Source organism: Uloborus diversus, chromosome 4 (assembly GCF_026930045.1).
Source record: "Uloborus diversus isolate 005 chromosome 4, Udiv.v.3.1, whole genome shotgun sequence".
NCBI classification, from domain to species: domain Eukaryota; kingdom Metazoa; phylum Arthropoda; class Arachnida; order Araneae; family Uloboridae; genus Uloborus; species Uloborus diversus.
Genome location: NC_072734.1, coordinates 125,570,060 through 125,585,792, shown reverse-complemented (window position 1 = coordinate 125,585,792; position 15,733 = coordinate 125,570,060). Strand labels below are relative to the sequence as shown.

General features: G+C 34.6%; 1 protein-coding gene across 1 annotated transcript in view; it reads right to left on the bottom strand.

Annotated features, from left to right (window-relative positions):
* Positions 1 to 15,733, bottom strand: part of LOC129220822 (voltage-dependent T-type calcium channel subunit alpha-1G-like) — a 188,240-nt gene that overhangs the window by 100,262 nt on the left and 72,245 nt on the right. Inside the window, exons 7-8 of the mRNA XM_054855252.1 lie at positions 6,499 to 6,857; positions 3,344 to 3,553 (exon numbers count right to left, since the gene is read on the bottom strand). Coding sequence (XP_054711227.1) covers positions 3,344 to 3,553; positions 6,499 to 6,857 — 569 coding nt within the window. The remainder of the gene's footprint in view (positions 1 to 3,343; positions 3,554 to 6,498; positions 6,858 to 15,733) is intronic.

Genomic DNA, 15,733 nt, shown 5'->3' with positions numbered 1-15,733 from the left:
TTTTAAATTTTAAAGATATGGAGGTGGAATTTTTTTTATCAGTTATAGGATATATCTAACTTTGAATTATGAAAGTTATAAATTGCTATCTTTCGCGCATGCGTAGTGAAAAATTAATTGCTTCAAATGTTCATATTTCATTAAATTTTCAATATTTTAACTTCATTTTTTTTTAAATTATGTTTTTCTAATATGCTGTCAAATATTCTGAAAGCTAAGTATGTTTGACCGAAAACTCTGCGTGATATCAGCCGAAAACCTTTAAAAAAAAATTGCATTTTTGAAAAAAATGCTTATATCTCCGTGGGTGAAAGAGATACTTTAACGAAAATATGAAAATAAATTCTAGATAGGTTTTTAACTTATGTTTGAATTTTATAGCTTATTCCTAGCTATTTACAATGAAAAATGATCAAAAACATTTTTTTGTTTCTACAATTTGTGGCTGATCCCCTAAATGAATAGTAGACTTAATTTTTATTGGAGAATGACAGCTGGAGTATACTTTTTATGTGAAAAAAAATTACACAGCAATTAGTCTTATTTCTCGAGAAATCCGTAAAAATGTGAATTTTTGAAAGTGTCCCAACACTTATAGCCATATAGTGTACACATAATGTCTAAAAAATGTTTGAGAGTATACGGCGTATATGAAAACACTCCTGAGTATAGCAATTTTGAGTTAAAAAATCTTTATATATATATATATATATATTTGCATGGTCCTAAACATATGAGTTGATTTTATCAAATAGAGGATTAGATAAAAACCATTTTCATTCGTGACGAAAAGATCATAAGTCACATAATAGATTTTAAAGAAAAGAATTGAAAAAAATTAGGTTTCATTTACTAGTTTCCCGGAAAATGTGTCAACCATTTGTCTTTGTTGAGTAACGTGACTTGAGCTCTTTGCCCAAGCTTTTGATTAGTCAATGATTGAACTTGCTCACACCATTTTGACTTTTGCTCTAAAGGTGTAAGTGAAGCCTTGCTCTAAAGTTGTTGGGACAAACCTAACCAAGTACCGTCGTAAAGCTGTGATTAGGATCTCCGTAGCCTTTCCAATTCTGGCAGATTAGGATTGCCCCAACTATAGAAAATGTTCTGTTGTATGAACGTATTGTTTAGAATGTAGCACATTTCTGAATGTTCAAAATGAAACTTAATTCTGATGTCACGTTTCAAACTTATTGACTGATGCAAAATTTGAAAAAAGAACAGTCTATTGAGTCAACATTCCACTTCTCTTTTATACAACGTGCTACTTTTTCGAAAAACCATACCTTTTTCCGAAATATTCCTATACTTCTTTCAACTACAACCACGCTGCATATTTAGTAACTCTAATTTGTAGACAAATAGAATACAAAGTACGCCGGCTTTTTCGGAAGGAAAACATAAAATTTAAATAAGACGAAATATGCACTATACACAGAAGGAAAAAAAAAGTTTTTTCTTTTTTTTTTCATCAATAAAGGAAACATGAAACTCCCATTACGAACTTTTAATCTGCAATAACACGACAGAGGGACTATCGGTTAGAAAACATCATCACCTTTTATGAGCCATTAAAAGACCATCATGTTCGACAAAAAAGGGACAACAAAAGGAAGCAAAAAGAGCCAGAGCTTGAGCTACGAAAGCATTTTGTTCATTTCTCTTACTCTGCCGATCGCACCATGCGGCATTGAAATGGAGAGAGTTGCCAAAGAGCTCAATGACAGCGTTGACAAATGTCCGTCTTTCATCCGTTCTATCAGAAAAAGAAAAACGGTGAATGGGGCTATTTTTATATTTGATTGCATTATTTACTTAAGAAAACGTCGTCCTTTCCATGTGTTGATAGTTTATTTATTTCTAATTATTTACTTTTCATTAATTTGTCGTTTACGGGTTTAAAAGATTTCCCATAGCCTATAGAAATCGAATTTTTGAGAAAGGTACAGAGAATTTGGTTTTGTGGGTAAAGTGGCGCAGTTTAAACTTTTTTTTGTGTTTTATTCTGTACGAGTTTCTTCGTAGAAGAAAGGCTATTAAAATTATACGAATTTTAAAATTATTATTATTATAATTATTATTTTAATTTTACGAGTATATTTCTTTTTTAAGCTTTCCCATGACAGAAGGCATAATGTATTATAAACGCCTCAAAAGTAAAAAAAACAAAAATAAATTAGATCTTTGCATAAAAGTAATGAAAACAATTTATATGTATAACAAGGTTTTGAGATGTTGATATGTGTGCTAGTCTTATTGCACTAACCTAAGATTAAAAGCTAAGAGGCGTGGTGGTGAGGAGAAAAGTCTTTCTGCCCCCCCCCCCGACCCAATTTCTTTTGAGAGACTAATCCAATTAACAAATTTTTTGTCGCAGTATTTTTGGGAATCTGGCGATGTTGTTATATGCGAATCTACCCCGAGAAGAATAGCAAAAATGTGCTCAGTATAGCAGTGGGGGGTTTGACAGAATTTTCTCACCAAGTCGCTTGGTAATCAACGATTTAAATACCGATTACACATGACAGTAAAGAAAAAAAATTAAGTTCATATCCAATATTTCTATTAACCAGAAGCATATCTCTTATTTATTTTTGATGGTATGTAGATGGGCCAAACGTAACCTTTCATTGTTGTAATATTGTGATTAGGATCTGCGCAGCCTTTTCTATATGATACCAAGCAGGGCCCGACTAACTAAAAGTGAGGTACTAGGTCCACAATAATTTGGAGGCCCTCTGAAGACTCTATAGCAAAATGCAGTGACTGATTTACCGGTTTGGAGCCCGTCGTGGCGTATAGTTGGGGGCCTCTTTGTCTATCACAGAACTATGTAAATGATTTATCACTTGCGCTTATGAATCTCCTTCAGAGTCCCTCATAATTATGACACGATAAACTCGCAACTGACTGAATGAATAAAAGCTGTCCTCCAAGAATTTTTTTTCCCCCAATTAACAAGTCATTATTTTTTATTATTATTTAAAAAACATACAGTGGGCGTCGGTTCATTGAATCAGTGGTTAATTGAATCAACCGGTTTCATGAATCGAATCTTCAAAAACAGAGCAAAATCCCACTTTACTGAACTCGCCGCTTTGTTGAATCAGAAGCTTTATGGAATCAGAATTGTTTAGCACAAACGTGATTCGCATAAGCGGCGGCCACTCTATTATGTTTAGTATATTTCTAATGCTATGCAGAATGTTTTTAGTAATTTGGGGCCCTTTGCAAGATGGGTGCGCAGGCCCAGGCCTAGCCGGCCTGTGCGGTAATCAGGCCCTGCTGCCAAGTTACGTTTGCCCCTTCTTAGAGTCTGTTACAGTTCAAGAAGCGCACTCACCTTTTCCAATTCCGGAGCAGAACCTGTGCACTGCAAAGTTGCTGGCGCAGCTCGCCGCCAGGGCGGCGCCCTGAGTTCCGCTGAGGGCGAGGAGCTGGGCGCACGTGAGCCGAGATCGCCCCGCCCCGCTCGACACCCGCCGCCGGCCCTCGTGGGAGATGGAAACCCGGGGAGACGTGGAACAGGGCTGCTCTTGTGCCAGCGTTGGAACTGAAAATCACGAAAACTGTGCTCAGAAACCGTTGGAAAATTCAAATACTGAGGGCTTTAAATACAGAAGGGACATTCATAGTAGGGTGGAACGAAAAAAAAAACTTTTTTTCTAGCTTACTTTCATCCGAGAAAAGGCTTTTCTCGGATGAATTTTCATCCAGAAGCTCACATTTCTTTGCATTGAAAAAGGTGTTCCTTGTAACACCGAAACACGTGTCTGCAATATTTTGCAATATTTGTGCTTTCTGACGTTGGATTACTGATTTTTTGAATTTTCAGCACAAAGGTATTTATTCGTTAATTACTAGATCTGCCGGAGTTGCGTTGAAGTTTCGACCGAATATTGTTTTTGATGTTTTTGGTAAAATTTGTTTAAGAAAGAAATATTCTTTTGTTTTAGATAATGGATAGTGCAGAAAAGATGCCATTGGTGGCCCTGAACTCACAAAATAAATGAAAGTGTATTACTTAATTTCTTACTTTTCAACAAACGTTTTGGCAATTTCCTGTTTTCTTAACGTTTTTAATACATCTTATCAAAACGTTAAAATATTAATTTCACCAGATTTATCTGAAATAATTATATAGTCTGTCACGTATGATGCAATTTTAGATTCTTGATGCGTTTTAAATGAACTGCTAGTTGCTTATAAATTTCAAAATTTTCAGTATGTTGTTAGAAATTTTTGCAGCAAGGTAAAACAGCCCAGAAATCCACAAAGTACTCCACAAGTACAGAAAATTTCTGCCCACGCTCCAGAGTGTTTTATCTGCACTGTTCTAGGCGATTAAAGCCTTTTTCGAATTTGAATTTTCGCATTTCAGCTTCCTGTTCTTACGAGAGTGAAGTTTCACAAGAACTATATTTTTTACTAGTGACACCCGCACGGCTTTTCCCGTAGTAGAAGATTAAAAGGTCTTTTGGTTAGCCTGTATATTTACAAATAATGTATGATGAATTTCTCGCCCATTGACTTGCCCATGTTACGGTTCCACGTTATGATAACTTGATAATTTACTCGTCCATCTTATGATAACTTTGCTCTGTAAAATGTTCTTAAAATTGGAATAGAAAAAGAACAAAATTGAATTTTCGAAAAATCACTTCGAGGTGCACACCTCATGCTACAAAGTAATTCTGTGCCGAGTTTCATGAAAATCGGCAGAACGGTCTAGGCGCTATGCTCGTCACAGAGATCCTGACAGACAGACAGAGAGAGATCCATACAGAGAGAGATCCAGACAGAGAGAGATCCAGACAGAGAGACTTTCAGCTTTATTATTAGTAAAGTAGAATTAGTTATTTTGTTCTTACTTTAAAAGATCTACCAGTGGTTAGGAATGAGTTCTGGGTGTTTACCTGTGGTTTTGAGCTTAAAGCAAACAGGGAGTTGCACAAAGTTTTCTAATAGCTTGTTTCAAATTTTAAGACTTATAATCATTATAAGCAGTTAATCTATGTAATAAACTACATAATTATTTCAAATAAGTACCGATAAAACAGAGCTTTAATGGTTTGAGAAAATTAACGTTAAAAAAACAGAAAATTGCCAAAATTTCTATCTTTTTGCGGCAAAGGAAAAACTAGATCACACGCCTCAAATTTTTTAAGGGAATTAAGGCACTTTTTCCGCTCTACTCATCATTGAAAACATAAAAATACTTTTTCTATAAATTTTGCAAAAATTATCAAAAAGCGGCATTTGGTCGAAACTTCAGCGCAAAGCAGTTGAAAAAATTGTCAAAAAAGAAAAAAAATCCAATTTTTATGTCAATTTTTGTCTACTAATGGCACCTTTTCTCCTCTACTCAACATCAAAATAAGCAAAAAAAAAAATAATTTTTTTTTGGCACACTTCAAGTACAGTGCGGCTTTGAGAAGTTGAATCTTGACCTTGACAATTACAACTTCTTTTTAGAGTAATAGAGAAAGATAACTTACGCGAATTGAATTGATTTACTTTCGTAGTAGCTTTGCAAAAGTATTCCAACTCAATTCCGCTCCAATAACGCCTCCTTTTTTCAATGACTATCCAAAAACAGGTAAACATTGCCAAGGTTATTGCCCAACTTATCAGAGCCTCACTGTACAGCAAAACTGAGCATTGTGAATTTGTGCACCTCAGCATTGGTACACGTTAAAACTGACTGAAAACACGAATAGCAAGGGTCACTGTAATCAGGCGGTGGAGGCCGCTTGATTTTTTTAAAGGTAATTTAGCATTGTTGAAAGCATCGCTTGAAGCATCGTTGTTTGCTCAAAATAAGAAATAAATTTTAGTTCAGAACTCACGCAAAACTCCCTGCTAATAAACGTATTTGGTGCGACTTCCACTTTCTTGAAATGAAGACACAGTTCTTGATAAAAACTCAGGAGCTTTATATACACTATGTACAGGAGAAATCGTTAACAACTGCTAAATTAATCATCAGCAGTTAAGCAAATATCACTCCACACCGTAAACTTAACGGTTACACACGTATTTACTTCCAAATACGAAAACAACACAGCGAAATGCCTCGCTATAAACAGAGCAAATACGCTCTCAGTTCGAAATCTCAATCGAAACTAAACTTTTTATCCATCGCTAACGGCTTATATACACACCTAAAAGAAATCTCTCAAATATTCCAAACGCTTCTGGAAAATAGTAGACCGTTATCAAACTTTATCAATGAACAAAAAAGAAATAGGGGGGTTGTATACTTTAGCCATATGTATAGGGGTTGTATATTCATTACGGGAAACTATTTACAGGTTACGTTACTACAATAATTACTATTTACAGGATTTGTAACAGTATTATGGAAGTCCTGATTCACCGGTGGCTTACTTCTTCCTCTCATATCCTACGAATTCTATAATTCTGACGACCAACAACGCTGAGGAGCACTCTTATGAATCAAGAGAAGTACTGAGTTTTCCCCAATACTTTACTCACCTGATGAATCGGTGGAAAAGATGAAATCGCTTCCGCTGCAAGAGGGCACCCCGGGCCTCCTGGGGGATCCCAACAAGTCCACGTCCGATATTTCGGGGCTGGCGCAGGGGGCCTGCCCCCTGCGCCCCTCCCCGACGCCCTGGGGCACACGCAGGGCCGCCCTTTCGGGCAGGGGGTGCACGTGCGTCGAAGAAGAGGCCTTGCGCGGCTGCGTCCCGGCGTCCAGCGAGGAGGACCGGCGCCTGCGCGCGCCGCTCGTCGAGGAAGAGGACCGGCGCGTCCGGCGCAGCGTGAGGCCCTCCTGGCGCCGACGCCGCCGGATGCGCCGGAGCCAGAGCAAAAAACGACGGTGGCCTTGTCTGAAAAGAAAAAAAAAGCGTTAACCACTGTAACTTCTTTTAACACTTTGGAACAAGTTAAAGTGTTTGCATGATTAAAATTAAAGAATAACTTAAATAAAGCACTGATTGTCAAGAAAATTCCGCTCATACCGTCAACTGTGGTACCTTTGACCTTTGCTGGTAACCTCGGCCCAACAAACGAAAAGAGATGGTCTATAGACTGTATTAGACATAGAAGAGTGTTTGTCGCTTACATGTTTCAAGGACCTAGTGAATTCAGCACTGGGTTGGCTTAACAATCGTTACTGGTTCAGTAAAACCTGTAAAGTTGACCACCCTTGTAAGTTGATCATCTGTCAAATGGACTACTTTTGTCAGACACTGAATTAGCCCTTATCATATAGATCAACCACTATAAGTTGACTACCTGTTTAAGTTGACCACTGAAGTACTGCACCCTAGGTGGTCAATTCACACAGGTTTCACTGTGGTTATTGTTGGGCCACTGTTAACCCCCCTAAAAAAGACAAGTTTACTCCAGTTGACGGTAGTTATTTCAAAACTACAACTGAGGCAGTGAGAAGCAAAGGGGTGTAAGTGGACATTTTCAAGTTTTGAGTAAAACGCGTTTAAAGATGAGGCTTTAGGTAGGCTTTCAATAAAAAGTTTTTTTAAATCATGCTAAATAACAGTACCTACTAGGAATACTAGTACTATCTTCTGTCCCAAGACAGAAGAGAGGTTAGCCTACCATTTGTACTGGTTATCTCCAAATTTTTAATTTTGCCACTTACATCCCTTTGCTTCTCACTGCTTCAATTGAGTTTATCTATCAGTTCAAAAAAGCTCAACAGACAACATAAGGAAAAACGAAGAGGATGGTGTTCTCTTATTGCATTTCTGTTGTGTGTTGAGCACTTTTGCCCCGACGTAACCTTGAAACAAGTTTATAATGAATGTTTTGGCAATTTTCGCTTCATTTACGTTGCTTAATTTTAAATTTTCATCATATTTTTGCACTAATTTCTGAGCATTTTTCTTTTTTATTAGTTGCAACAGGAAATCGTATTTATTAATTTGCCTTGAATGTTTGTCCAGTTCACGTATGAAGAATTTTCATGTTACGTCCTTCTTTCTTTCTAAAAACGTACTTGCTACCATTTCAAATTCTGAGACGCTTGCTAGTGCTTTTGTTAAGCATTTTTTTAATGTATAAATAAATTATATTTTACACAAGTTATTGCACACACAATTTACCAGGGACGAGCGCTGCTATAGTAAGTCTTTTGCTCAAAAATGTGGTCAATTATTAAACGCCGTATTTGGAATCATTCAATATAAAGGCTAACTGTTCGAAAAATGCAGTACTTTTACGAGGATTACAGTGAATATTTAATTTGATAATGAGACAAAGTACTGCCCAGTATTCACTGGAGAAAATTGAAATGAGACAAAGTTCCTGCAACAATTCAGTAAGTCATAAGTTATGAATGAAATGTAACTGATAATTCCTCGGTGTCAATATAAATAAAACCTTGTGCCCTTCCCCCATAACCTGCTCTGACGTGATCAGTAATAGTTTAATGAAAACTGTGTATTTACAGCATCTTGTTTTAACTAAGTAGAGTAGATGTTATTTTGTACAGTATAAGGATTGGTTTGTATTTTCTAGAGGACCAAGATGTTTTTCTTTGTCTCGTATGTCTCTCCATATTTGCTTTTATGATTTTGATTCAAAATCTTAAGTGTTTCTAGGATCTTTATCAGTACGTGAAAAAACAATTGCACTAATTTTAGTGTCTTTGGTGACATAGGGTATTGTTGGGCAAAGTGAAATGGTGGAATTTTATTCTTTTTTTAGCACCACCGATTTTAACACATGTATGCTTTTTCAGTCAGGAAAAAGTTAGCTCTGAAGATCAAAGTACATGATAATATGAGTATCAGTTCAAAATGAATATAAATTTTCAAAAATAGATACTCACACATGTTGTAATATTTTTTTGAAAGATACAAATTAATTTTGTTAAAATAAAAGGATAAATGTCTTGTTATTTATATTCTGAATATTGATTGAGTTTTATTAATATTCAGTGCACTATTCATTTCTTTAATAATAAGCATTTTCACATGAAATATTTTGCAAAATTAGGTAAGTGCATGCGTAGAAAAGTACATTGGGCAAAGTAGTTCATTTTTTTTCTTCATCAATCATTGATGAAATCACCAACATATTCAGTTATTAATTAATCCATTTACATTTCTCCCTTTTATAATTTACTTATTTATTCCTTTATTTACTTATTTACGCTTATTCATTCGCTGTTTTGTTTACTTATTTTCTTTTTCTCGCATATTAATTAATTAATTTATTTATTCGTTTATTGTTTCGATACCCTTCATTTATTTTTTCATGTACTCTTTCATTCGATCAACTATATTTTCAGTAATCAAATACAAAATATTTCATTAGAAAAATATTTTACTATTTACTTTGTTCCATGGAAAAAGGATGAAAAATTTTCACTTTTAAGGAAGGTAGAAATTTACTGCCAAAAAAAAAATGTTTCAACGCATGTTGTATTACTTTCTTTTTGTACTGCGGTTTTCAAAAGAGATTTCAAATTTACTCATTTTGTAAAAGGTTATTTATCTTAAGTATTTCACTTTGTCGCAGATTCCCCTAGTTAATAATCGATAAACTAATAAGTTAAGCAAAATGAAATATTTTTTGAATTTCCAAAAAAAATATTTTGAGCTCAGTGTAAATTTTAAAAGCATAAATGTTTACTTCATTTTTTTCATGTTTAGGTGTAGACCGGGGCACGTTTACGCAGTGTCCTTTTTTCAAAATGAATTATAACTCGAGAACCAACACAGTCATAAGCGATTAAACCTACTCCCTAGCAAATATTCTCACAAAATTTTTGAGCCTTATCCGAGCTTCGGTCCAGCCTGCAGAAAGAATAATCTGCTTTCTACCAAGTTGAGTTTTGTGTTGAACGTTTTGAAGCTTATTATGAATAAATAATTCTTAGTTAAGAAAAAACTAATGCATAAAAATGTGCAGAATTTTATCCTTTTTTGAGAATTGTATTTGTATGAACTGAAATGTTATTAATTTTTTTTTTTTTTTGCACGTTAAAATTAATCAATTTTGGCGGCGGCGGCGGGGCACGGTTTACGCGTTGAACGTCGGAGCACCTTTCCGATCGTACTTACTGTGTCTTATTTAAACGTGCCCTGACACTTTTTACCATTTAATTTTAAATTTAGTTACACATTTGTATCTTATAGCTTACAATCATATAGTGCTGTCTTCATGTCCCTTCAGCTTCAACTTTATACACTATTCAATCTGCAATACATTTGCTATATTTTAGCGATAGTAAGACATTGTGCTCAAAACCCTAACAGAACCACGTTAGGTGTCGAAATAAATATGCGTAAACGTGTCCCGTATCCGGGGCAAGTTTACGCAACCAACTTGGACTTAAAAAAGGGTTTTTAACGGTTGAACAAACAAGCTGAGCGACAGCTGAATATACCAATTTTGACTTCATTAACTGCTTCATAAAACTGTAATGTAATAAAATTTCCTAAGTTAAAGCATAAAAATTGTTGCCGCGGTCTACCCTATACATACTTTTTTTTTTTTATTCAAAAGTTATGTTTGGCGTCAATTTTGGTTCTTTTCTTTACGAATCAGTCGGTACTGCTGTATTAAAACATTTAAAAAGTTGGCACGTTTGAGAATACATGTCAATATTCCTTTTTTACTGTCAAATAAAATTTTTCATTTTTTCCCCTCAGCTCTTTAGAATCTTCTGGATATTCTAAATTGAAAGACAGTGAAATTCATTATTAATTCCGAAATTTTAACGGGCCGCTTTTGATTATATGCGAAGAAAAAACCCTTTGTTTCGTCATTAAATCTTTGAATAGAAGATAGTTTTTAAAAGTTTCTTTTCTTTTAAAGAGCTAACAAAAATTTTACCTATCCACTTTCTGCCACATATATCTTCCTTTTTCATTCTCATTAACTTGAACAAATGAGCCGCAAAATAAAAGATTTCGCTATTCGTTTCACTAAAAAAAAAGGGAAAAGGGTTTTTTAAATCTTTTTCTTTCTCTCTGTAATCTCTGGATAATATTATTCGGTATTTCATTTCTTTATTTAATTTTTTTTCTGATAAAAATATTGTTATAAAGTGATATTTCTCGAGTCAGATTAATTTCGAACTTCAGCTATTTAAACAGTATGTTTAACGGAACTCTACGATAACAATTTTTAAAATTTTGTTTTTATCAATCTTTGCGCTTTACTTGCTAACTGTTGTAGGGTTTGTTGGGGTAATTTGGGTAGTCGGGGGAATTTGGGTATAAGTTATATTACACTGAACAAAATGAAAACTATTCATTTGATACACTTACAAAAATTCACAGTTATAAACATCATCCTTACGTATGAATATATGCTGAAAAAATGCTGCCAGCACTCTTTTTGAAATTGATAAAAAATAAATTGAACTTTTCGGAGATGTGGATGCATTGCAAACGAACTACTTCCAAATAGTGCTGGCTAATTAACCAGTGACTCTATATTTTTCAAGTTTAGGTATGTAGACATATGTTTACTTTAATTTGGAATTGAATTGAAAAATTTAACATAATTAGTTTTTAATGTATTTAATGATTTTAAGACATGGGGTAGTTTGGGTATACATTACATTTTACTAATCAGAAGGACAAATAATAATTTTATTGGACTACAAACATAGACACATATGTGCATCCTCACTACCCAAGGTAATATATGCAAAAAATGCATTTAAAGGTTATCAAAGTTTGTTTAAATGTTCTGTTACAAAAAACTACTTCTCGTTCATTAACGCTTGTCATATTGAGCTATTTTCAGTCTAAAATCCATCTTAATACCTAAAAAAATTAGTTTCATACTATCCCATTATTTATGTTGCACCTACATTCAACTTAGGTTTGAAAACATTCAGTTAGATTGTTATTGAAACAATGCTTTGCTCTTTAACCATTACTATACCCAAATTCTCCCAGCCATGGGGTAATTTGAGTATAGTGAAACTTATGTTTGCCATTTCTATGCAAATAGGTCTACTAACATGTAGTTTGTAGAAAACTATTCTGGAAAGTCATAATACTAAGCTGAAACAAGAAAAAGAATGAAGTATGTATAGATAAATTTATTACAGGAGTGGAAAGTTCAAAGTAGGTCATTTTTATACCCAAATTACCCCGACAGACCCTATAGTACTTTGAGTTTAGACTTGCTTAGAAGTTAGCTTAAAAGTTAATGTATTTTACGAACTGCATCTATGCACGGGTGTTTCTGAAATCACGGATGTATTCTGTTGTAGGAATGAGCTTTATAACTAGACTTCAGACGTGTCATCAATGGGACAAACCAAGCTTGAAATTTCAATCTGTTTTTAGGTTGGTTATGTCTAATAATGGGTACTAGTGTTCGCCCAGTGGTCGAAATTCGACCATATTCATAAATGAATATTTGAGAAAACTTGTATGAATTTAACTATTTCCAACATTTTTATTTCTACTAGTACTCATGTTTACTGCATATCTGAAAACATACAATTTTTATACGGACACACAATACCGCAGTAATAATTTATTCCAATTTTGCTTTTTATCTGTTAATCTCAAAACAAATGGATGAAAGGGGATATTTCGGTAATGGGGTCGTTTCCGAAATTTTCAAAGTATTTTTTACTGAAAGAAGATGCTTAAAACAAAGGTTTTACCCATTTTTTAAATAATATGAAAAAAATTAATATTTTTAACAACTATTTTAATCGGTACGCAGATTGAAATTAATTTTTTGGCATCAAAAGCGATAAAATGCCACTCATTGATGCCATTAGCGCACAGCGCAAATTACCATAACCCGAAAACGCGGTTGAGAGCAAACCGTCAATATTTAGCGCGGCAATGGAGTCGCGCGCCAAAGTACATCACTTATAACGTCGTAAAGACCACGCCTTATTTCCAAAATCGGACATTCAAAAAAATTTAAAAAAAACAACTGTGGAGAAAATAAAAGTTTTTTCAGGCTTTTTTTTTCTTATTCTATCTATTTATCTATTCCAGCGCCTAAAAGTAGTACTTTTGATTTAAAGAAATAACCCCATTGAGAAATTGGTGTGGTCGACAAATTGCTGGATTGAATAATTTTTTTGGATATCATGTTGCTTTGTGCTAACCCTAGGCAAATAAATATTTCCCTACGCTTTGTTTACGTATGCAAAGGAAAAACATTTTTCGCACTGGAATTGGAAACAAAAAAATTGTCGCCAATGGATAAAACTCACAACTATCCAATTTTCGAAATCTTTCCGTATGAAATGAAGCATCAAAACTCAATTTATACGTAAAACATCTGTGTGAACAATGTTACTTATAAAACGTCTACTATTCTTGAGTAAGTTGCTTCTTCGTCATTAGAAATATAAATTTCCAAGTATCAAATGAACGAACTCTACTCGTGTCAACATATAAATAACTGTCCATTCAAAAACACTGGGCGTCGTAATAATAGTACAATTTTTAAAAAGGGTCGACTTCGTGATTTGTTTATGGTTAAGCGCGGTTCATAACTGATGTCATCCTTTTCAACATTTTCGACCCTCTCCCCCCTTTGTCTCAATGTTTTGCACTTCACTATACCCCCTCTTCCTTTTGTCACGTGTCACGCTGTTTTTCATAAACGTTCCTATTAAAAAAAAGGCTTGTCACGTTCACCCCATTGTATGCTCCTCTTGTCATGTCTTTCCTCTCCTTTGTCACTAACTGTTACTATTTCGTGAACCCCACCTTAAACCGGGACTTCATTCGTGGACAGCTCCTATTTTGTGGCAACCGTAGTCAAATATACATTTCCCTACTCTTTGTTTTCGTATGCAAAGTAAAAACATTTCTCTAGCTGCAATTGGTGCCAAAAATTGGACGCCAATAGATGAAGAGCGCTCGCCAATTTGACAATTGTCGAAATCTTCCCAAATGAAATGATCCTGCAAAACTCAGATTATACGTAAAACTTCTGCATGAACAATGCTTCTTTTAATAAGTTTAATATTATTGAGTAAGTTGCCTTGGCCTCTGCCGTTAGAATTATTAAATTCCAAACAGTCAAATGAACGAATCCTTCTTGCTGCATTGAAATTGTCCATTCAAAAACACTGGACGTCGCAATAATAGTGTAACTCTTTTATAAAAATCGTGTTTGTGATTTGTTTATGGTTTAGGAGAAAACTAACAAATGCACTTTTCAAAATTTTTGATCTCTCTTTCCTTTGTCACCAAAAGTTTCACACTTCACCATAACCCCTCTTCCCTTTGCCACATATCACACTGTTTTTTTTTATAAACGTTCTTATCAAAAAAAAAATCTTGATGTCCCAATCTGCCCATTGTATGTTCCTCTTGTCATTTATTTCCTCCCCCTCGTCACGAACGGTTACAATTTAGTGAACCCCAACTTAAAGAGGGACTTCATTCGTAGTCAGTTCCTTGCAAATAGACATTTCTGTACTCTTTTTTTTTACGAATATTAAAGAAAGATATTTCTCGTCTTTTCATTGGTGCCAAAATAGATAAAGTTCGCCAATTTCATAATTATAGAAGTCGTTCTGAATGAAATAATGCCGCAAAACTCCCTTAATACTTAAAACCTCTGTACAAACAATTTTTTTGTAAAAGCAGGCATCATCTTGCCGTTAAGTATAAAATTTCCAACAGTCAAATAAACGAACTCTACTCACGGCAACATGTAATTGTCCATGCGAAAGCACTGGACGTCGTAATAATACGCCAATTTTTTCAAAAGTTTCACCTTGAGATCTATTTGTGGTGATAGCAAATGCAGGTATTATTGGGAGCTGGAACTGAAAGTCATCCCTCACAAATATTAAAATCGCTAAAACATAATGAAAATGAAAATATTTTAAATGCCCGTAGTTTCCCAAAAGGCCTCAATAATAAAAACAAATGCAAGTATTTCATTTCTTTGTGCTCAAGCGAGAATTGGCAACACCACAATATTATCCAGCAATTTCTTCACGCGTGAAAAAGCAAATAAAAATGAATTTTTACTAACTTTTAACTGCTTCTAGCGCTTTTTCTAGCGCTTCTAGCCGGTTGGCGTTTTCGCGCGGTAAAACCGGATAGAACGTGTTTCAAAGCATTTTTCGCGAGCTTTCCAACCATACCAAGCTCGAAGCATTAAAATGCATTTTTCGTGTATAACCAATTAAAACTCAATGTTTCACACTTCCAACAATGAATTTCAACAATGGAAAAGAGATAAAATTAAAATTTTTGAGTTTCGCTAACTAAAAAACGCGTGCAACTTTTTTTCTAGTGGATTTAGGTTATTGGACCTTGGGCGCCCTGACAATTTTTTCGTTAGAAGTGTTTTTAAAGACCTTTCCAACCATATCAAATTAAAAAAAAGGACCATCCGTTCGCGCAGAAAGAGCCATTTTGGACGAAAATGCGTTTTTTTAGTAATATCTCCTTTAATTAGCGTCCGATTTCAAAAAATTTTATTGATGACACTAAAATTCGGCAATAGCTACCAAACAAAAAAAGAATAAAGGAAATCGGTTCACAAACAAAGGAGGAACCGGTACCGAAAGAAAACGACTTGCCTATTAATATATAAAGATAGGGTCATTCCATAGAAATGTCAACCTCAACCTCAGAAATTTTTCTTACACAAAGCCTTAATTGTGACGTATCATTTCATTCAGCATACTTTCTAGTACATAAATCCAGTAACAGTTTGCAAAAATTTCATTCGGTGTTTTTCTTCCGGCTCTGAACGTGCGCGGTTGTAGAAAAGG